The sequence below is a fragment of the Tetrao urogallus genome (assembly GCF_951394365.1).
Source record: "Tetrao urogallus genome assembly, chromosome: 1".
NCBI classification, from domain to species: domain Eukaryota; kingdom Metazoa; phylum Chordata; class Aves; order Galliformes; family Phasianidae; genus Tetrao; species Tetrao urogallus.
Window position 1 is genome coordinate 181236804 of NC_136813.1, and position 24106 is coordinate 181260909.

The window sequence follows — 24106 nt, forward strand, 5'->3', positions numbered from 1 at the left end:
CTTGATTACTAGTGATGGTGTTATAAAGTGATATTTGTTTCCCCTTTTTTTTTTTTCTTTGACACCTTCAATTTGATAGTAGCAGTAAAGACATAAGAACAGGTTTTTATCAGTCTGATAAAGAATTCTAACTCTTAAGTCTTTTGCATACAGCTTTTAGCTACTTTAGCTTAACTTTTATCTGGCTGATAAGATTAATGGCAGCGTTTCTTAGCAGCAAGTTAATTTTATCCTTGCTATGAAGTTCAAAGGTTGTCCAAGAACAGTATTCCACTATTAAGTAAGGCTCACAAATGCTGGAAGATCACCTTTCTCTTCCTTAAGCTGAGGGTCTGGGAGTTTTCAGAAATCACTGTAATGCTGTGTCCTCATGGGAATGACTCTCGCTATTTTTCTTCTTCCTTGGGCATGCTGAGAGTGAAGGCCGAGTCTGAACTTGTTAGTCCTGCATATTTCTATTGGCAAATCATAATACTGGTGGTCAACAGACATTTGGAGGGATGCAGAGCTAGTCACAGAATGCTGCTCTCTCTGGCTCCTCAGCTACTCAGTGGACAATATATATTATCTGTGGTAATATTGTCTTTACACAGCTTCTTTCCAGATGATTAAATCCCAGCATTTACAGGTGCATGGAGTAATTTCTCTCACGGGCAGGACTTTTTGCTTCCTTGTGTTGAACTCAGTGAGGCTCCTGCCTGCCTGTTTCTCCATCCCATCAAAGTGCTTCTGAATAGCATAGTGGCCTTCTACCACTCTTGCTTGAGCTCCTGTTCATTGCAATGGACAACTCTTGAATTTGGAGGAAGTGATCTTCGACAATCAGCCAACTCTCTAGGATCCTTCTCTCTGTGACCATATCCCATAGCTTCCAAGGCCTGGGACTGTGATTCAGCTGTATGTCTTGTTCCATTCAGGATCCTTTTAGTAAAGCACTGGAACTGGTCATCCTGAGAGGTTGTTGATGCCCTGTCCCCAGAGACATTCGACGTCAGGCTGAACAGGGCTCTGATCTAGCTACAGGTGTCCTGGTCATTGCAGGGGAGTTTTTCCAGATAACCTTCCAACTCCAATGGTTCTATGATTTGATGATCCTGAGCTCCCCTATCTCATGGGCACTGCAGCCAAGGCTTCTCCCGCTTCATGTTTCTGACAAGTTCTTCCTTGTTGGTAAGCATCAGGTCCAACAGGGCACATCCCCTTGTTTGTCAGCATCTCCATCACCTTTATCAGGAAACTGTAGTCACTGCACTCTGGAAAGCTTCTGGGTTGCTTGTGCTCTGCTATGTTACATTAGGGCAGTTAGCATTTCAGTTATTTTAGAGTTCATGCATGTCTCATTGTCTGGAACAGAGCAAGATGTGTAATGGGAAGTGGTATTTGTGGGCAGGTAGACTTTGATGCAAAAAAAAAAGTGCTACAGATGTATATTTGGCTAACATCTTAATATGGAAAGTAATTGCTTGCAGTATGTGATAAGATACATCTGGTATCATGAAGGTGGTAGAATAATCCTGTTCTAATGTTGGCTGGACTCAGATCTGAGAGCTACAGGTTGCTAAGCAATAATGTGAGAAAATAAAGTGTAATTCAGACTTCCCCATGACTTGAAACTATGTAAAGATGGGAAAGAAGTTTGAAATGCATTTCAAGAGTGGAAAATTCTAGCACCTTTGTCAGACTAAAGGCTCTGGGAGTAATATTGGTGCTGGGCAGACTGTATTTGCTGAATCAGGACGTTGGACCAATCGTGGTTAGCTTTGAGCATTCAGGTGGAGCTTGTTTAATTTCTGTGCAGTAACCCTTTTCTAGGAAAGTATTGATGTACAGTCAAAAACTAAGCACCTCTGGGTTAGCTCCCTTGGTTAAAGGTAAATGTGCTTAAACACCTTGCTGGACTTGAGCCCAAAGACCTAGTTCATAACAAGGGCTTCACCCCCATTATTTAAAGGGATCAAATCGTAAGTAACATCTCTACCCAGATTAGAATAATCGTGGTAAGATTCAGTTAAAAATACATGTATTTTTTCCTTATTAATTCACAGTGTATTAAAAACATCAGTGCTGTCTCTTCTCAAATTCTGAGTTACAAGAGCTTAATTGAAATCCGTCTTTTATTTTTAAAGACAGTTTGGAACTCACTTTTTCCTAGGCTTCACTTCACTGTATTTGTGTGAACTTTCTGTCTTTAAATATAGGGGTAGCCAGCACCTCTACTTAATGATGTAGCAGTTCTGTTGTTTTGCTTCCATAAACACGGGGTACAAAATGACCAGGGGTATCACCCTGGAGAGAAGAAGAGTCTAAGAGAGCTCTGAATTATGAGTCAGAGTTCAGATTGTGAATGACTGTGATTCAAAGTTGCATTTATAGAAGTAGCCACCACAGGGCTAAGTAATCAGCAGAGGGTGTCCTGAACATGTTCATGTGTTTATGGCAGTGGCACCCCATTTTAATGGGTGTAGGACTGAGAACAGCAGTATCATAGAATCATAAAGTTGTTAAGGTTGGAAAGACCAATAAGGCCACCTGATCCAACTGTCAGCCCAACATCACCATGCTCACTAAACTGTGACCCAAACTGCCACATCTGCACTTTTCCTGAACATCTCCACCACCTTCCCGTGCAGCCTGTTTCAATACCTCACCACTCTTTCTGCCACCTGAAGAAACCATGCCTTGAAACAACAGTTCTTTGAAAGCAGCGAATTGTACGTCCTTCAGATACTTGCTGTCTGGAAAAAGAAGCCTCTGAAAGAGGGAAGAGGAAGCAGGGTGGAGGTGCGGGAGGCACTGGTTATCTGGAAAAGGAAGTAGCTTTTCATTGTTAAAATTGAAGTTCTGTGTTCTGGAGATGGGTGTTACTGTTTGTGAGTGAGCAGCAATAAAGTAATCTTTCTTCGATATTCGCATTTCCTTTAGAAGCTGAGGAGGAAGAGGACAGATAAGCTCGAACATATCCTTCCATTTTTGCATTTCTGCAATTATTTACAGAGTAATTAATGCAAAAGCTTTCTTTACATAGGAGAAGCATAAAAATAGTGGTTTCCCAGTAGTAAAGATAATGAGTGTAATTTACTTATTTACTATTACTGACCATCTAATTAGTGCTTTTAAACTTTATTCATAATTCTGCTACCTGGCTCATCAGAGCGCACTCTCAGAAAGGAAATTCCAAATGAGACGTTCAAGCAGCAACGTTCACTGACCAAACCTTTTTTCTCTACTGCCAGGTTTTGCTGTGGAGACTGTAGAGCTCTTCTTCCTTGGCTCCTGTTCGGTGAGATCAGCTATGGAAGATGCTCAAGGAAGTGGAGGGTGTCTTGAGCAAAACCAGAAGTATTGTGTGGAGAGGCCAATATATAACCAAGAGATCTTGCAAGGACAGCTGCACAAACGAGAAAGAACACCTCAGAGTTTGAGGCAGAAACTTGAACACTCTTGTCGGTAGGATTTTGCATCTTATGTTTGTTTTATTGGTTAGAACCATTCTAATTTTCTTTTCATACACATAGGTGGTAGTTCCTTCAAAGAAACCTGCAAGATAGAAGCAATAGTTCTAGTTTGATTATTCACCAAGACTGTGATGAAGCTGTATGCGTATTTTTATATATAAATATGTAACTGTATTACAAACTGTTGGATAAACTAGTTGAATTACCTTCATTAAAGTGAAAAGGAAAAATATACAGAATAGGAATGCAACACATAAAATTCATAGGACCCAGAAAAAGTCTGTCCTTTTTATGTGGAAATACAGCCAAATTTGCACTTCACATGAGCATTTCACAGAAAAATTGGAGTAAATGACAGCTGTGTGGAACTTAAGTTTTTAGCCTAATGAGGATTTAACAGAGGTAGTTTGTAGCTTTTAACTAACTGCCTTGCAATCTAAGTCAGATGGTTATGTGTAAAATGCATTTAACTGTGCAACTCTAGCTTCATAGTGCCAGAGGATAATGAAGAAAAGCTCCTTATGGTATAAGTTTTCATTAGCTTTACATTTATGAGTGCTTTGTCTGCAGAGTTGACTCTGTTCCTTGCCAGAATGTTGTTCTGCCTGACTGTCTGTCTCTGAAATATTTGTGTCCCCAAGATTTGACACTTAGAGATTTGCTTTGGTTAATTGAAGGACTATTCTAATGGTATTGGCACCTAATTCCACTCCCAAATAATGTCCCAAATAAGCATTATGTAGTTCAAAATCTACAGAGCAGAGGGAATTGCAAGAAGTGTGCATGATTAGTTTGTCCCTCACTTTAACAATACATTTCTTCACTATGCCATGTAGTCCCATGGCAGTTTGGGATTATTAACAAATTTCTGCAGTACTCTCACAGTTCCTCTACACAGAGGAGCATTTATATGCTTCCAGTGTTATATTTTTAACACAGGGTTAAACTTTCTTACCACACTGGAATCAACATATGGTGCATGGTAGTGCTGGATAGAGAGAGATATTTCTTGGCTCTATTCATTTGTCGTGGGTCAGGGTTTCAAACATTAATAACTCTGCTAAAATACACAAGGATCAGTATTTCTAACTTCAGTGCCTTTCCTTTTGTGGTAAAGGAGGACTATATTCTCAGTTAGTTTTAAAATTGGTCTATTGGTAACAGTGATAGTAAAAAGCACTAGTAAAATAACTTAGGGGAAAAAAGTGTGACAATGTTATTACACTTGTGTAATACCATAAGTGACTTTAAATGTAAAGTTATAACAAAAAGTATAAAACATCCAGACAGCAAGTAAGAATAGGAAAAAACATTACAAAGTATCTTGAGATCTATGAGAGAAAAACACTATCTGAAAGCAAGTTATCCTCAGGGATTGTTATTAGACAAATGATCTCAGACAGAAGTATTGTGTGGCTGCCCCACTGTGCATAGACTTGAACAGTTTCACTTCCCTCAGAATTCCAACCTCACAAGATCGTAAGGCCAACATGTGATAAAGGACTGAAGTAACTGGAGTCATGATTGTTTGTGCTTAAGCTTTGTACAGAAAACACTGTAATCAGGAATCTGAGTCTGTTTAATGGAGCTGTTACGCTGCATAGAAAATAAAGGTCTTAATTTTTTTTTGAGCTGCTAGTGTCAAACTTTTTCATTCTGCTTTGTCTTTTCAGTTGTTCTTCTAAGAAAGCCAAGTCTCATCTTTACAGTTTCTTACCAATTTTAAAATGGCTTCCCCGTTACCCGGTGAAGGAATACTTATTAGGAGATATTATCTCAGGTATAAGCACTGGAGTTATGCAGCTTCCTCAAGGTGAGTATCTCTGTGGATCTATTCATTCTCTGCTTTTCTTTTTCTGTGTTTGCTTTTATGCTAGTGATTGGCTTCCTGAATGGGTGCCCATGAAAATGGCATGGGTCTTTCAGATGTGTGTGCCTGGAGGTCAGTATAGCATTCAGCAGACAGTCAGTAAGGAGGATGCCCTGAAAATTGCATGTCACTGTAAAATATACAGTGAACTCTGAAAGAATAACTGTTTAGTTTAAGTGCATGTTTAAACCTGTGCTTAATGCACCTAATTATCTTCTTATCTCCTCATCATGAAAGTTGTTGGAAATTCCCCACAGAGTAGCAGTATCCAATGGATGTAATAGGAATCATATTTCAAGAGTAGTTCTGGCAGAATATTCCATAGGAGAGCAACTGTTGTAAAGTAACCAAACTAAAATAATTCAGAGAAGAATGTGCAAGAAATCAGAGACTTCTGTCTTAAGGATAGAAGTCACCATCTTAAGCTACTACCACCTATTAGATACATCACATATTAGACATATCTCTGTGCTGACGTAGTAGTGGGCAACAGTTGGCATGGTGAAAATAAATCAAGAGAAACATACGTAACAAGAATGAAAATCTTTTGACTTTCCATTAAGCTAGTTGGACGTTTTACACCTAGTAGAGCCAGGCTTTTGAGCTGGAGCAGATTCTGTAGAAGAATAGGAGGGAAACTGTATTCATTTTAGTTCTTGGTGACTGGGCTAGTGAAGCCTTTTGTTAAATCTGAGACTATCAGCAATTTCAGAGCTGCTGCAGTGTTAAAACTGGCATCATTTTTACTGGACTGTCATTATGGGGTGCCATTACTTTCTTGGGAATGGCAGTGTCATGACAACAGCTGCTGTCCCAGTAGTTCTTGGATTAGAGAGGATCCTTGATTTTTTTTTTATAGAGCCCAGTCCAGCGGGATCCTCATGTTAAGGATAATGAAGCATACAAAAGTTTACTTAAGTTTAATTAAGCTTTGGCTTATTTCCTATTTCTGCTTCACTCATTCCCATTTAGGCTGAGGCAGGTCTGAAGAGTGAGTCTGTAAATCTTAGAAATCTAGATTTTTATGGGATGATCCATTAAGGCAATGAAATATCCTAACTTAGTGCAATTGACCTTTTTAATTTTGCAGCTTACCTGATTAATGCTTTTTTTGTTTTTTTTTTTAATAATTAAAGATTCTTCCTTACACAAACATAAATATCACATAGCAGGGGAGTTGAAACTAGATGATTTTTATAGTTGTTTCAACCCAGGCCATTCTATGATTCTATTCTATGATTCTATCTTAAACAGATCAGTGCTGTGGTGAACTTTTAGAGAAATCTGTCAGGCATCAGGCACAAACATCGCCGTGTGTATACTGATGTACAGTTTATGTGATGAACTAGATAAGGGCACTAAAATGTAAGTGGTCAGCAGTGAACTTTAAACTTAATGTTGTAACTTTGTTTTAAACTAAACATTATGCTTTTCTTCAGTGATTGCAGTCATACCCTTGAACTGCTCTTGATCTTTCCCTTTCTGAAAAGGCATAAGTTGAACTCCTGTTTTTCTGTAAAGGATGTCATTATGGCAAGAATGAGGTCAAAGAAGCCTGGGAATCTTGCCAGGTTTGAGCAGTGAACTCCTCTCATGTCAATATCTCTTTATTTCCTTGGCACTGACAGTATTTTTAAAAATGCCAGTACAAGTGAAAAGGGAAGAGAATAAAAGGGTATTCATAGACCCACCTTCCTACTTTGACAGCACTGGTTTTTAGTTCCAGTCACTTTTACTGGTAAGGTCATTGCATTATTAAAGGCCAGGATGTTGTGGTACAGGATGTTCTGTTGATGCTCTTGGCGTGAAATAGCCCCTGGGACAGAGAGTACGTACATGTGAGGTGAGTTTCAGAAGTACTTAATTAAAAGCTCATTGCTGCAATAAAATAACAGTATCATCAATCCAGTTCTGTTAGAAATATGAATTCTTGGATTGGTTAGGTCTCAGACATTTTGGGCATCAGCAAGTTCCTGTGAGATACTGAGTTGTGCAAGACTACTTGGATGACACAGAAGATTCCTTCCTGGTCTGTTTTAGGATAATCTCGTGCTTTGTCTCTGGATTTAAAAATACATTAATAGAGAGGTGTTGTAGAGTATCACTAACTCTCCTTTATGGGCAAAGCACTGAATCCTTTAAGTGTGATGGACTTTTGAGCTTTTCAGGCTCAGACTGGAGCAGTTCACCAGAATGTGGTAACAACACAGCTTCTTTGTGTGTTGTGACTCTGCACTTGTCTAGGTGAACTGGAGAACAAATCAAGCCAGGATGCATCATTCTCTATAGTGCAAGTCATGTAAAACTACTGGATATGCTGAACTGTTCAGTGCAGTAACTCTCCATATCATGAGATGCACACCATCTGCTAGTGAGTGTAGTCCCATGGTAAGCACTCATACAGTCCCATGCAGTGAGGGCACTGTGAGAGGTGTCCCTCCCTGGCTTCCCTCAGTGCTGTTCTCCCACAGCTTTATCCTCCTGCTTGCCAGCTCCATCAACAAATGGGAATAGTGTGGATTGCACTTAGACTGCAAGGGACTGCATGTCTTAACAACAAATCAGTTTCATTTACTGAATATACTGGAAGGAATACGAACTGTAAGCTCTTTGTCTTACTGGATCATAAACAATGCTTCCTTGTTTCTTATACACTCAGGAACACGTTTTATGGATGTGTGAAGCGTTATGTAATCCCACACGTTCTGGGAAGAGGCGAGGAAGAAAGTGTTTGGTCAGTTGTAAGATGCCATGAAAATCATGTATGATTAAAAAGGAGGAGAAAAATTCAAATGTGTTCTGGATTTCTAATGGTGGAGTGTTCACTCATTTTTTGAGAACAAAAAGCACAAAATGTGTTTGTTAACTGTTTCTTCTTAATCTTCCAACCAAAGATATGTGCACACAAACTAACAAACCCATGCACATCTGCAGTGCCTGTAGTTACGGACTTATGGTTTCCTGAATTAAATCACTCAAGTTTCTGGGCACTGTCTTAAACTACTATGTGTACTTATTTAAGAATATTCTCTGCAAGACTTCTCTTTACCTGTGATACGTCTCTGATGCTCATATTAGACGAGTTCAGCTTTAGTATAGACCTGAATTCTTTTGCTTGAAATTGTTTTTTTCTGCTAACATATGTATTTGTGTTTGTTTTCTAGGTTTAGCTTATGCTTTGCTGGCAGCTGTTCCCCCAGTATTTGGCCTATATTCCTCATTTTATCCTGTCTTTCTGTATACTTTTTTTGGGACCTCCAAGCATATATCAATAGGTATAACTGTATGGATAACTGAAATTCTTTGTGTGTTCGTGCCTAACAAAGCTCTACAAATTAAGTTACATAAATAGAAAGTGTAGTGGTTTTCTGTAAACTCACATTTAAGTGAATAAGCAATACACAAATGTGTTGAGCGTGAGCAAGTTCTTTTATTGTTAATTTATCTATCCTGCTTAGGAAAGAACAAAGAGCTGGGGCGAGAGGGTTGTGGTTACATCTAGAAACGTGTGCTGTGAACTCCTGAACTATGATTTCATTTCTGTTGTCGACCATCTGTCTGGCCATGAGTCTCTAATTTGCATAATAGAAACTGAGATAGAAAAATGGATTATGTTGACTTACCATAGAGGTCTGCGTTTGATATCTAAATAGCTTTAGTGATGCTGAGTACTGGAGTAACTTCTGTGACTAAAAAATATGCTATTTAGATGGAAGAATTCTATTATCAAATAATTCCATGGGTCTTTGCAGTAGTAAGGAAGCTTGGAACTGTTCCTTACACCTGTCAGAATTTTAACTTATTATTTTCCTTTCCCCCTTATTTCAGGCACTTTTGCTGTGATTAGTATGATGGTTGGTGGGGTTGCTGTGAGACAAGTGCCTGATGAAGTGATCTCTGTAGGCTATAACTCAACTAACACTACAGATGCCTCAGATTACTTCGGTCTTAGAGATGACAAGCGGGTACAAGTAGCTGTGACCCTCGCCTTTCTTTCGGGAATTATCCAGGTATGTGCACACAGTTTGTTGTAAGAGCTGCTGCCAGACTTGCAGCTGCAAGGGGCAGCAGATCTCATTCAACAGACTCATGCTTCAGCAGTGTGCTGTGTAGAATGCAGGCTGCTTCATGGCAGCCATGCAGCAGAAGTGGCTTGCAGGGAGATGCGTGGGAAGCAAGTCTGTGTCTGGGCATCTTGGCTTGACTGGCAAAAACAAGACCTCCCCTTTCATTCTTTCCTATCTTGTCAGAAAAGAACTCTACATGATGTTCCATAAATGCATACAAGCACCTGTTTACTTGTGTCTTGTGTTGTACCTGCCAGTTGAATGGAAGATTTGGTGCACTGATGGCTACTTCCTGAATCGAGGCTATGAAAGGGCCTGGGTCAGGCCTGCCTCATTTGGCTTGGGGATAAGAAGATCTGTCTGCTATGTACTGCTGAGATTCAGATTACAATGAGAGTCACACAGTTCCCGTTTCTCTTCTTCATTAGTTGTGTTTAGGCTTCCTTCGATTTGGGTTTGTTGCCATCTATTTAACAGAGCCTCTGGTGCGAGGATTTACTACTGCTGCTGCAGTTCATGTCTTCACATCACAGTTAAAGTATCTGCTTGGAGTAAAGACTAGCCGATACAGTGGACCCCTCTCAGTTGTGTATGTAAGTAACTACTTTCACTAAATATGTAAATGCCACGTTCTCATGGTCTAGTACTTAAGTCCTTTTCTATTAAAAAAAAGTATTTTGCCACTAAGTAGAACAGTTCCTTAATATTCAAAACTGGGTGTCGGATCTTTAAGTGCTATAGCAGTATTTGAGCATCTTAAAGTGTATCTTGGGTGAGAATAAATCAGCACACTCCAGCGTGAGCAGATGAAACTCATTGCAATGGGTGTCTTGTAGGAAAACATCTGTCCTCCTAATGAAATAGAAGCCTGAAGCTTTGTATGACATGTTTTACTGTAAACCAGAGATGTTTTCCAAAAGTAGGAAATGTTCTCAGAACTTTGTCCGGTCTGTATTTCTTGAGTTTCACACATGGTTCCTGATGGCTGTATTCTTCATTTCCTGTCTGTAAGCTGTTTTGCAGTGTGACTGGACATAAAGTGCTGTGCCATCATAAATGTACCTGTTCTTTAAAGCACTGGAAGAGAACTATTTTTTAAAGCAAGGCATTCCGTGTAAAAAGTACTGTGTATTAAAGACTATCAAATTAGAACTGATTGTTTGGAGCATACAGTGATCCAGTATTTGGCATAGCTCATAGCCTTATTTTCCTTACACCTTCTGTCTAATGCACAACATTTGATTCATAATTATAGGAGAGAAAAGAAACCATGCAGTGTAAAGCTGTTATTTGGTTAATATGACTTCTGTAAATTCAAAAGCTCTTGTTCACTTAAATTTAAAATTGACAGTGGTACTTGGAAAGAAACTTAATAGATACCTTACAGCAAAGTGTTGTTTAAAGGGACATTTCTAATAGAAATCACAACCAAAGCATAAATTAAAGCTTTAGTTATGATTTCAATTAGAAACATTGAGAGTGACTGAGCACTGGCTTAGGTGCCCAGAGAGGTTGTCTCCTTCTCTGGAGATGTTAAAAGCCACCTGGACACAGTCCTGGGTTATGTGCTCAGAGGGACCCTGCTTGAGCAGGGAGGATGCACTAGATGACCTCCAAAGATCCCTTCCAACCTCAATTGTTTTGTGATTCTGTGATTACTTTTCTTGTTGTTATGAACAACGGAGTTGAAATGCATCCAGATCTGATTTGCCTACCATTCTAGAAAGCTCCAAGTTTACATAAGCAGTGCTGCAATTTTGCAGACAAAAAATCTTGAGTAGAAGGGTAGGGAAAGTCTCAAGTGTCTGTGAGAACCAAAGCTTTTAAGCAGATTGAAGCTTTTTTATTGCTGAGCAATCAGTATTTCAGTTACAGTGGTGAAGGCTGTAGGAAATCTTTCTTGGAAAACTTTCTTGTGTAATTGCACAGATTCAACAATTTGGATACAAGGCCACACAGGTTTGCTGAATTATTTTGCTAAATTATTACTTGCTGAATTTGCTGTTTAGTTCAGTAATATAGATATGAAGATACTAACTGCCAAACAAATCGTAGGGAAGGTGTGCATTTGAGGTGAGCTGCCAGGACTCTGATAATATCCCTGTAGTTGCTGTAGTTTTCCTTCTGTCTAAAGTAGAATGTGTACGTCTTCTTTCAAAGACCTCTCCAGGGGTCATTTATGTCTTCTTTTTAAAATGCTGTGGAAGAAGATGGAGTAATGGTTGGAGGATTTATTTACCCTCTAGTAACTTTTATGTTTCAGCAAGCTTACTTCTTTCACACCCTTTCTAATGGTGTTTTTCAGCTGAAAGAACTTTGCAGTAATGGCCAGTTGTTGCAAGATTGTTGTTATTTAATCACATTGCTATGGTAACTTCAGTGGTGTTATCAGCAGCTTTATCCTTTAGAAATGGCTTTTGCAGCTGTAAATAGATGTGACTTGCCAAAGAATACTTGAAGGTATTAGAAGAGATTGGTATTTACTCCTTTCATGTCGATGCCTGTATGAAATATGTGTGAAAATGCTGAGCATAAGAGATGAGATTTGGTCTTTTCCCCCCATTATAGCAATTGTTCTCAAATTTTTGACCCATTTGAATAAGATTGGTACTATAAATGGTTGCAAATCTGTTTCCCTCAATGAGATACTCTGAACTTCTGTATTTTGTTGGAACAACGGGGATTTGGGTGAAGCAATGATTAGCTGCAGTTATAGATGTAGAATAAAAACAGCAGTGGCAAACACCCTAAGAAAATAAATTTGGATAATTATGACCTTCATGGAGATACTCCTATTGTCTTACAGAGCCTAGTTGCTGTGTTTTCAAAAATAACAACAACCAATATTGCTGCACTGATTGTTGGATTAACATGCATTGTTCTGTTGCTGATTGGCAAGGAAATCAATCTCCGCTTTAAGAAGAAACTGCCAGTTCCTATTCCTATGGAGATCATTGTGGTAAGTCAGTTGTGAAATTCTGTAGCTTAATTACATACCTCTTCTAAAGTTGTAGAATTTTTGTAGAAAAAAATCTCATTTTTTATCAAGTCTTATGGGGCTTTAAGGTAACTTCTGTGGAATGTAATTTGTTTGAGACTTGGTCCAGTTGAGTGTTTGGATGCTCATGAGGTTTAGGCACTGATGTACCCAAGTTTTAGGCGTGAGCTCCCAAATAAGAATTGAGCTTTGGCACCTGAGTGAGTCTCAGCATGACATGTCTCTGAGCAGCATGAAGTACAAGAGCTCAGAATCCCCTCCTGAGAAAAGGTGCTTATGGATGCCTGTTCCAAAGGTTCTGCAGGGCTTGCTTTCTTTTTAAAATGCAGTGGTAGAAAGAGGAGCAAGAAACAGTGGGACTTCTTCCTTTCTCTATTTCTGAAACTTCTCTATGCATGGATTTTAGTGTAGTCTTTTAAAATACAATCAGTCCTGCAGTCAAGTATCAGACCATCTTACTAGTCCACATCTCACATTAACTTTCACTTTTAAAAGTGTTTGGATTTAAAAATGAGTTCTCAGATAACTAGAGCTAGCAAACAACCTGCACGGAATCACAGCCAAGGGAGTAGGTGAAGGCATGAGGAATGAAGAAAGGAGGTGCTTCTCAGAGATGATGGAGGAGATGCTTTAGAGTATTGTTTAATAGTAAGGCAATAGCATCACAATCTTGGACCTGTAGCTTTCACTGCTGCTGCACCTGTTATTTTTGCAGATAACATGCATACTCTGCACAAGAAAATATGGCAGCGGAATCCTCTTGCACTGAGTTTCCTAATACATGCTATTCTGTGGTGCTGTTTGCATTTCCTAATACATGCTATTCTACCTGGGCTTAGCTCAAGCAAGGGGTATTTGTGTGATTTGGATCATACCACAACATGCTCCATTTAATTGTCTCCAGCAAATGAATTCAGCAAGGGTTGAAGGTGATGAATGGAAAACTTTGGAACTTCCTCCTTTTATCTGCTTCTATAACCACTAACTCTTAGAAAACTGATTGACAAATGAATGTTATCCTTTGTGTATTACTTACAATAAGCTGTTATTCCTTCAGACATATTTATCTCTTCTTAGCCCTTGATGCATTTGCGGGTTTTTAGGTCATTATCGGCACAGGAGTTTCAGCTGGAATGAATCTGACTGAGTCATATGGAGTGGATGTTGTTGGGAAAATTCCTCAAGGGTAGGGGTGTTACATTCTCATTCAAACTATACCTTTTTCATATAACGTGTAGCTTTTATGATAGTAATTGTAACCATTTATTTCTTCTCCAAGGTTAAGTGCACCAGCAGTTCCTGAGATTCAACTCATCCCAGCAATATTTATAGATGCAGTAGCAATAGCAATAGTTGGATTTTCAATGGCTGTATCTATGGCCAAGATCTTTGCCCTTAAACATGGTTACACCATTGATGGGAATCAGGTAAAAGTATTTGAATTTTTCTATGGAAAATGTTCACTATCACCTTCATTTATTTATTAAAGCAGAAAGACATATGGAACAAGAATGGGTTTTTCTTTCACTGTGGAATCAAGTTTTTGGCAGCCTACGCGATTAAATGCCAGGAGTTATTTTAAGCTCTTGTAGCTCTGTTTTAATGATTAGTTACACTTATACCTTTGTTTTGGGAAACTTTGGTTAAAGTTGGATGTGTGCGCAAATAGTAATTGTTGGGACAGCCATTACTTAGGCTACTCTCCTGTTAGGCACCTGTTTTACTTCTGCATTCTTTCACAGTGAAACATTGAGTTCCAATGTGATAAGTATATTGTCTTCTGTACCAAAGAACCATTATATATGGTTTTAGAAATTCCAATGATGTTTTACTTTTTATTTATCCATTGCAAATAGATGGTTTGTTTCCTGTGGGTGGTAATACAGTTGTTGTTTGTTTTATTCTTAATAAATAGATATTTTAGAGTAGAAAGCGGAGAACATTATTTGTATGATAAACCATTTTTGATGCAATTTTAGCATTAAAATTCAAGTTATCCATGAGTTGAAAAAGTTCTTAAAAACAAACAACTCTGTCATTCATTTTAATTTTCAGTCTCACTAATCACAGTAACGTTTAAGGATGAGAAATGTCTCCAGCACTTTATCAAATACTTCATTTAACAGATGATTTAATGTGCATTAACTTGTACTTGTGCTTCTCTCACATGCACAAGTTATGATAAGGTAGCTATAAAAGCACTGTAAATAAGAGGTGGTTGTTATTGTGTAAGGATAGCTCCACCTTCATACAGTTGCTAGGTGTAACTTTTGTTTTGCTCTGATTTTTTTTACACAGGAACTTATTGCCTTGGGAATATGTAATTCTGTGGGGTCATTTTTCCAAAGCTTTCCAATCACTTGCTCAATGTCCCGGAGTCTCGTTCAGGAAAGCACTGGTGGGAAAACTCAGGTATGTAAACCCAAATTTGGAGACAAAGTTTGTTTTCTTTTTTCCTTTTTTTTTTTTTTTTTTTTCTTTCAATTTTCTGTGTTCTAAAGCTGAAGACTGGAGTTTCACTAGACTGCCTTATTTCTCTGCCTTGGCCAGAAGAAGAACTGCAGTTTCCCCTGTTTCATATCCTGTCTGGGCCAGGATAGGAGGCTGCCTGACAGTGAGAATGGACAAATTTTGTGGGAGGGATCAGAAATGACTCAACTGGCCTTTTGGGAAGCACAGGAAGTGTTAGCTCATGAGTAATACTGCCCTGTTGGGGTATTTCTGGCTATTCAGATGTCATTTCTTGCTTATTTTGTTCAGATTGCAGGTGCACTCTCTTCAATTATGGTTCTGTTGGTAATTGTGGCAATTGGATACCTCTTTGAGCCACTTCCACAGGTAAGGTAGTTTTGCCTGCTAAGCACTGCATGTCAGTGAACAGAAGCCAGTTAGTATTGCTTACAGCAGAGATTGCAGAGTGGTTGATGAGTAAGTCCAGTCAGGGCTTGGTTCAGAAACCCTTCAATTTTGTGTAAATTCTTGCTGTAAGTTAGATTGACAATTAATAAATATTTTGAAAAATGCAGCGTGCTGTTTTGCTGTTGTTTTTAATATTGAGCATCCTGGACTCTGTTTTTAAGACATACAATTAATATCTTCAAATGATTCCCATTTTGTTGCAGGATAGGAATTCTGCAAGAAGGCTGAAAAGTTAAATGAGAGTTATAAATCAGCTGGAGAGGGTTGGGGTTTGGTGATGGCTCAGCATAATGAGTTGAAGTAAAAACAATTTTACTTATTTCTATTAAAATTTATTCATGTGGATGGATGCACACTGATCAAAAAAACCCCACGTGATTCTGATGACACGCACGGGATGATATGCGATTCCTGTTTTATTGTTCTGTGTTTGTTTGCTTTCTTAATAAGATATGTATCTTGGTTTACACCCATATGACTGCACAGAATTTTTACAAGATATTGCAGAGAAACTTGAAGATTGAGATTACAGTCCAGCTGCTTCAAGTACTGCAGGCATTATAACTGCAGCAGCCTGAAGCTCAGGAATATATGATTTCTCTTGCTGGGAAGGACAGTAAATCAAATTGTACTGATTCTGGCTTGCCATTTCTGTGACAGGAAGAAAAATATATCTCCACTGAACTACCTGAAAAGTTGTTTGTTAAGCTGAACATCTGCAGTAGACCTATATCAGTTTTATGAGCACAGAAAACAGTTATTTTCGATGCTTTGAAGTAGGTATATTTTGCTTCTGAAAATAACATTTTTGTAATATTCCTAGACTGTGCTGGCTGCAATTGTAATGGTGAACCTGAAAGGAATGTTTAAACAGTTTGGAGACATTGCTCACTTCTGGAGAACCAGTAAGATTGAACTGGTGAGTAATGGACACTTAGAGCATATATTTAACTGCAGTAAAAGTTTTGCTCCTCCCTATCCTCCAAAACGGCGTAGAAACTTAGCAGGAAATTACAAATTGCATTGTAACACATTAAATACTCTTGGAGAGTGATCTGTTGCAGACAAGAATGTTTTTGTGCTTGTTCAACAGTGTTTAGCTCAGATCAGAAGTAGTTTAGTTGTGGTAAAAGCAGAGCTTTTGCAGTGTTGCTATAGGAACTGTACTGAAGGCTGTAGGAATGTCTGAAAGGAATTTGAAACAGAGTAACAGAAAACTACATGAAAGCATTTGTCATCCTCTAAGGTTAACCAAAAACCTGTCCATAGTGATTTTCTGGATTAATGTTAGTTTGTCATTGACATAAAGTAAGACAATTTGTGATTTGTAGCAGTGTGCTTACTTTTGGGGGAACGTGGAAAGGTGGCAGAGACCTCAATGTACTGACACATAGGTAGTTCTTGACCTCATGGGTCAGATACCCAACCTCAGGAGTTAATTGCAGCCATATATATATGATGATTTCCAAAATTCTGGACAACTGCAGAACTAAATCCTTGAGATCATCAGAATAAAATGGTATGTCCCCATTATTGGCTTGAGCTTAGAGATCTGTGAAATAGCTCAGAAATGCAACTAGTTTCTATATGGTATGGCACAGAGACCTTAGCACACTTGAAGCACTGAATTCTTCCTTTTCAGTAGCAAGCTCCTCTCAGCATATGCCTGGAATCAGGTGCCTCATCCAGGCAAAGACAATTAATTGTTCAGGAGTTCTCAGGGCAATCCTTCTTTATGTATTTTATTTATACAGCTAACAGTTCACGCTGCAAGTAGCAGAGTTTGCAACAACTGCTCAGTAAAAGATGAAAATAAATGAGAGCTACTTTAGCACACTTTGTGTGTTTCTTTATCCTTCAGCATTGGGAGTCTGCTGTTAACTCAGTTTGGAGAATAGGACTTAATGTATTTATTAATTTTGGACAATTTGTCAGATGTTATGTTAATGTGCCTTGAGCTCTTACACGCTTTTCAAAGGTTAAGGCAATTACAGCCTGCTATCATGATGAATTACATCCTAGCCTGTTCCTGAGCAGAAGAGGTACATAGGCTTCAGGCTGAACAATGGTATTGTTTTTGTGTTAACAGGAGATGCATATTAATTCAGAACTTTTCTCTGTTTTAGGCCATCTGGGTTGTAGCTTTTGTGGCTTCTCTTTTCCTGGGACTAGACTACGGCTTGCTTACTGCAGTAGCATTTGCAATGATAACCGTTATTTACAGAACACAAAGGTCAGATTTCTTCTTTATTAACATCAGTGTTTTTTGGACTTCTGTGTGGTTTTGTTTGTTTAAGGGATGCAAATAAGCAGCAGACCTTTCCCTTCAACTGCATACAGTATAGAATCTGCTTAATAATGTAGTTCATGCAGGACATGACCCATGGCCCTGATCTTGGGTTCAAATTTTATTTTTCTGAGAACAGAATTTCAGTCATAGATGGGAATTTTGAATTCTTACTTAATTTAATCTTGTTTATATTGTTTTTAATGCTTGGAATTCAGAACTTCAAACCTGTTTGGTGTTAGGTTCAGTAAATGATTAATTTTTCTGTGCACTGTCACAGTCAAACTAAAGAAGCTGTGTCAGATTATCGCTAGCTGAATGTTTAAGTATTTTATAAAGAAGTTCTAATTCATCAAAAAAGTATCTGTGCCCTTCCAGTTTTTCAGATCACTTCTTGCTGTCAGTACAAAGCTTTTAGTTCACCGTAAAAGTTGTCTTCCAGATCTAGAGCAGAATGATTTCTAGCATGTGTGAATAGGACTTCACCTGTTACACAAGGCCCCTATGCTCAAGGTTTTGGTTATCTAGATGGAAAATCTGTAAAAGTCTTCATTTCCCATCTGCATTGGAGTGAAACCAAATCCTGAGATTTCCACTCTGCATAAATAAGCATATTCTTCTGTCAGCTGTACGTGGTTTGATCCTTGCAAACTTCACAGTTCTTTGCTGTCATACTGCCTCTGAGTTGGGAATGTTCATCTTCTCAGGCATGCTTGACCTGGGAGCAGGCTTTTTGGAGCTGCAGCATATATTGTGCCAGTCCAAGCTGCTGTACTTATAAGATAGTCATGAAGTAGCACCAGTTCAAACCAAAGAAAATTTGCTCTGTAAATTCCTCATGCTGTGGCCAATGCTGTTCAGAAAATGGCAGCACTACAGTGCTGTTTCTAGATTGTTTCTGCACTGACAGAAGCAATTGGCATGACTTATCATTCAATAGCCCCTTGGTTTTTTTCTTCCACACTACCCACTGCATTTGAGCACATTTAGATAAAATTGTGGCAGACAGAACGGCTATTTAAAATAAGATTCAAAATATTTTAAGTACTCACTTTTCCACTTTTTAAGTGATAATAGTGAAATGTTTGCCTCCGTTTCTCTCCAGACCTCAGTACAGAATCCTTGGTCAGATTCCTGACACAGATATCTACTGTGATGTGGAAGAGTATGAAGAGGTAGGAGTGTATTTTTGTGTGTGGTTTTATGTATTGGAACAAAGATGACTGTGGCAGCTGTCTGGTGTGCACCTGTGATATTCTTTCAGGAAGCAAATAAATGTTAATAGGAAAAGCCATATTGTTTAGAATGCTACCTTCTTGTCCTGCATGTATGTTTGCCTAGGAGCTGATAAAAAATAACCTTTACGCTAATTATCATTGTGCTGGCCTAGTACAGAATGGTAGGATTTGTAGAAATATAAATGCTGTACCTGCTGTGTACACAATTGCAAACAAGGCCAGCTTCTTTAATTGTGTGACACTACTGGAAGGCTGGAATGCCAGGCTGAACAAGCCCGACTCCCTCAACCCTTCTTCACAGGAGAGGTGCTCCAGCTGTTTGATCATCTTCATGACCCTTTCCAACAGCTCCACATCCTTCCTGTACCATGGGCCCCAGGCACAAGCTTTATTAAACAGCATCTCCCTGCCTTCATCCTATCCCCTGCTCATTAAACAGACTTGATTAATGGCATAATTGCTTGCCATGCGCTTAGCTTCTTATTAATGTGATATTGTTCAACCAAAAGCTGGCAAAAGCAGTATGTTTTTAAATACATAGGATCTAGCAATAAATGAGCTAAGCATGCTGCATTTATTCACAAACAGCAGCTACAATTTCCTGTATGCTTTGCCATGTTCTCACAGGTGCTGCTTTGAAGGCTACATCCCTTTTTACTCAGGAACCAGTTGATAAAAACCTATATGAAAAGACCATGCAGTAACTGAAAACATTCTCTCACCAGTATTTAGACTATTAGACTACCACTATTTAGAATATGATGCAAAGTATCGTGTGTGTGTGTGTGTATATATATGTGTGTGTGTGTATATGTATGTGTGTGTGTATATGTATGTGTGTGTGTATATGTATGTGTGTGTGTGTGTATATATATGTGTGTGTGTGTATATATGTGTGTGTGTGTATATATGTGTGTGTGTGTATATGTGTGTGTGTGTGTATATATATATATTATATATATATGTATATATATGTATGTATGTATACGGACATGCTTATAGCCATATTCAAAGAAGAGGAGACTTTGTTTTTGTTACACCGAGTCTAATTTGCTTTTGCTACTCCTGTATAAAGATGAGGTTGGCAGCATAGGATCTCTGCTGCTGGTCAGGTCGTTTTCATGTAAAATGTCAGAGTGCAGGCTGCTCAGAGATGACTTAATTTAAAGTAAAGGTAAGAAGTGATATTGAGACCTACAAAAAGGCCTGTTTACAACCAAGATTCTTAAAGGCTCTTGCTTGTGTAGCTGAGGACGCAAGAAAGAAAAAGAAAGAAGGAAATCATGCCCACATAAAGGGAGGCTAAAAGAAAGTGTTCCTAGATCTGCATGGTTTCCTCATGTTAATATCAGCCGCAAATAGAAACATCAGAGAACTGTAAATATTTCATTCCTTCAGATGCTACATCTTTGTTTGTTCTAAACAGAAGTGTCACATGACATTGATTCTGTGCAATATGACACCTGGAAGGGTGGAGGCTCTGATCTTCCAGTTGGCTTTGCTCACAGCACTGCTGACTATCCTTGATACATGCCAATACCCATTCTGAGTTGGCCTTTGGGCTGTGTGTTTACAAGTATCCTCATGTCTTGTACCTATGCAAGGCAATACTTAACACATCAGTGGTTTTTTTTTTCCTTAGGTTAAAGAATACCCTGGAATAAAAATATTTCAAGCTAATGCATCACTTTATTTTGCCAATAGTGAGTCATACACAAGTGCACTGAAGAAAAAGGTGAGTTCTTTAATACCTATGTCTTGAAATTTCAAACTTTTTTTTCTGAAACACATTCATCTTTCAGGCCCTTCAGGTGTAGCCCCTAGTGCAGTGTTTCTCTGGTGCCCTCCGGTCATCAGTAAAATATGAGAAGGTAATCCTGCAGCCAACTGCACACCATTTTAGCAAACAGCAACACAGGGAGGGAATAAACAACGTACAGAGTATGCTTCACCTCCTGCCTAACCCAGGTCTGACTGAGTGGGGATGGCAGTAACAAAACTGCCTGACCTGGTAACAATTACATCCTTACTAATTTCTGAACCATTTTTCTGTAGCTCCCTTGACGAGTCTTACACAAAAGAGGTGGGTGGTACTTCTTCAGAAAGCAAGAGGTATTAGCGATTTGTGTCCACACACACTAATCTCCCCTTCACTTTCTGCACTCAAATCAGCATTCTGTTGAAATATGGCACCTCTGATCTCAAGAGAGGAATGTTATGCATCTCTTCCTCATCTTAACACAGTGCTTGCGAAGATTATTCCTTCTTCCTTTATACTGTTCTCACCACCACCAAGGAACACTGAATAATGCAGGCATCTTCAAAATTTATGGCAGTGATGAATTCAGTGCTAATTGATACTGCGGTGTCATCCTAACAAGCTCAATCTCGTCTGATCGTGCTTTCTTTTCATGCCAGACTGGAGTGGACCCTTGTGCCATATTAGCAGCAAGAAGAAAAGCCCAGAAGAAGCATGCCAGGGAGGTAGAGAAGGCCAATAAAGTAAAAAAGAAGGCTGTACTGAAGCTAGTGAATTCTGCGGTAAATATTTGCCTCTACTTTATCATGATGCTCTCTGGTATTACCATTCTTGTTTATACGGGGTGCTACTCAGGCTGGAAAGCTTGGAATACAAGCACTGTGAAGTGCTGTAAAGTGTAAAGGTCAGACTGCTAAGGAATACTGTAGGTCAGAGGATCGTGACTGCAATGGATAATCATGTTGAACCTTAGTTATATTCAGGTGCAGCGTTAGTGGAGCAGAGCTTTTCACACTGTCATACTGTAACAGCAGTGCTGTGAGCAGAAGATGGAGGATCCTATTTCTGCTCCTCCCTCCTACATTCTTGGACTAATCATGCAGAAATAGGATATAATAAAATTAATTCAAATGAGGAGCTGTAATAAATAGATACCATCCACACTGTTGATTCTGGCATCTGGAAGAACATGTGTGTGGAGAGGAAGGGGATCTACACTGGATGAGTACTGGCTATCATTTAATTGTATTTATCTTCTCTCACAGACCAATGATGTGGAAGCAAGTGTAAAACATGAGATAGCAAATGACGGGTTACCTGTAAATGGAAAATTTGCATTTGTGGATGCTGGTGTACAAGATGGGTCTCCTGATGAGCTTGAGCACTTTGTGGAGCCCAAAACAAACATCCATTCTTTAATTCTGGATTTCACCCCAGTGAACTTTGTGGATTCAGTTGGAGCAAAAGCATTAAAATCAGTAAGTTTTTGTTTATTTGTTTGTTTTTCAAAAACATAGATAACATGTAAATTATGTTCCCACCAGGAAGCCTGTCCTGGGATGTAACTGTCAGCTGGGATACAAGACAGTATCTCATATAATCACGACTTTAATTCTGTAGCTCCGTAAGTTTCAGCTGAGTACTGGGGAATGTGGAAAGTGCAGCTCTCATGGTAACCAGCTTACATCTTCCAGAACTGCTATGTGCACAATGATATACCTGTGTTTAACTTTGGTTTAACTGTATTGCAGGTTATGAAAGAATACAAAGAAGTTGGTGTCTGTGTCTGCATTGCCAGCTGTAGTGGTGAGTTGAGCTTTTGTGTGACCTTTGTAGGAAAGACTATATTTCATCTCTTTTCCTCTGGCCTTGAATTTATTTTCTGCTGCCAGGTGCCTCAGTAGTGTAAGTGCTAATTTTGCATTAAAATTGGATTTGGGGAAGAGCAAGCTCCTTGAGTCTTCACTTTGCTGGAAGTGAAACATTGATGTAATGAGTTCTCTGAGGACTAGATCTTGCTTCCATTTTTTCCAGCTGGCAAACTGTGAATGATACACACACTGTAGCTTGCACTTGTTCTAATAATGTAATAAGAAAAGCTTGAAGTGTTCTCAGCTTCAATATTTGGAACTGTAACATCTTGAGCCAATAATGGACCTCTCTGTATAGCTAGAAAGGAGGATTACTTTCTTTTGGAGTAGAAGAGTAATGATTCGTCCGGATGTTTTAAATGTTTTAAATAGTGACAAGTAGGACTCAGTAATTCTTGTCAGTGTCTTCCTGAGATACTGTTTTCCATCCTTGTACTTTGGTTTGTGCACTGATGCCATGTTTGTGTTTTTGTTTTTTTTTTTATTTTGTAGGCCCAGTTATGAATGAGCTGACCAGACTGAATTTTTTTGATAACACTGTAACAAGAGAGTTGCTGTTTCATAGTATTCACGACGCTGTCCTTGCCTGCCAAGTGAAAGACAGGTCTGCTTCACAGACTGCCTTGGACCACTGAAGAGTGGCAACTGGCAAAATGGACATTGAACTTATGCTGATAGAGACTTTCTTTGAATATTCAATTTGCACAGGTTAAAGAGTACCTAAGGCTGTCTGTATGTACGGGTATAGAGTGGGGCTTACTTTCTGTAGGAAGAATGGACAAAGAATTGGAAGCCTTCATGCTCTTGAAGTTTTTCCTTCAATCAGGGTATAGCTGTTCAGTGACATGACCTCACAATTATGCAAGATGAGAGAAGTTATTGTATTATGCTACAATCTGATAGACAAGGTGACATTCCTATTCCTGTTGAGAAAATGGGCACTTTAACTCACTTGCAGAAGATAGCTGTTCTGCAGTTCCAATGTACTGTACCAATGTCTTTACAGAATTTTCTTAAACAGTTTTTAAAGCCTGATGTCAACATCTGCATACCACAGATTTATATAAACTAGCACTCTGCCAGCTGGATCAATGAATTCACACTGGTGACATTAGCTGCTGTTCTTTTTAAATCTTGATGGTACCATTTTGTTTTTTTAAATATCTAACCTGTCCCAAATGTACTGATCTCTTCATTGCCCAGTTATTTTCACTGTGAGTTTCATATTAGAAAACCTTTGTTTAATTATTATGTTATCAATATGGTACTTACACTGCCAAAACCATGTTATACCTTCTAGAAAATAATACAACACATTTTAAGCAAAAATTATGTTGTCCTCATGTTTGAAGACAAAAGTTGTGTATGCCAGGAATGAGGTCTGATAAAATGGACTTAAGAAATGATGCCCTATATGCAGTCTCTTAAGCTGGAATAGAAGGTTAGATAGAGCCTGAAGTCTCATAGGTGCAAGAGAGAAGTACTTTTCCATTGCCTGAGATGTCTTTCTACCTACCAGCACAGCTGCTTCTGCCTCAGCTTTCAAGTGTTTGTGAAATAGATTTCAGTAGAACTCAAAAATGCATTTGGCTATTTTTAATGAAAAAGTAGGTTCTTTTTTCTTTCTTTTGTCTTTACAACC

The 24106-nt window shown here is 38.7% G+C and overlaps 1 protein-coding gene across 1 annotated transcript; it reads left to right on the top strand.

Annotated features, from left to right (window-relative positions):
• Window positions 1-408: 408 nt before the first annotated feature.
• SLC26A5 (solute carrier family 26 member 5) lies at window positions 409-23099 on the top strand (the record flags this gene model as incomplete). The annotated part of the gene is made up of 19 exons (XM_079536507.1): window positions 409-559; window positions 3234-3447; window positions 5129-5268; window positions 8490-8600; window positions 9154-9335; window positions 9821-9985; window positions 12199-12351; window positions 13494-13576; window positions 13670-13817; window positions 14689-14802; window positions 15151-15228; window positions 16133-16228; window positions 17436-17542; window positions 18702-18771; window positions 20477-20569; window positions 21253-21375; window positions 21859-22071; window positions 22345-22399; window positions 22957-23099. The coding sequence occupies 19 exons, from the start codon at window positions 409-411 to the stop codon at window positions 23097-23099; spliced, it is 2439 nt and encodes an 812-aa protein (XP_079392633.1).
• Window positions 23100-24106: the final 1007 nt, after the last annotated feature.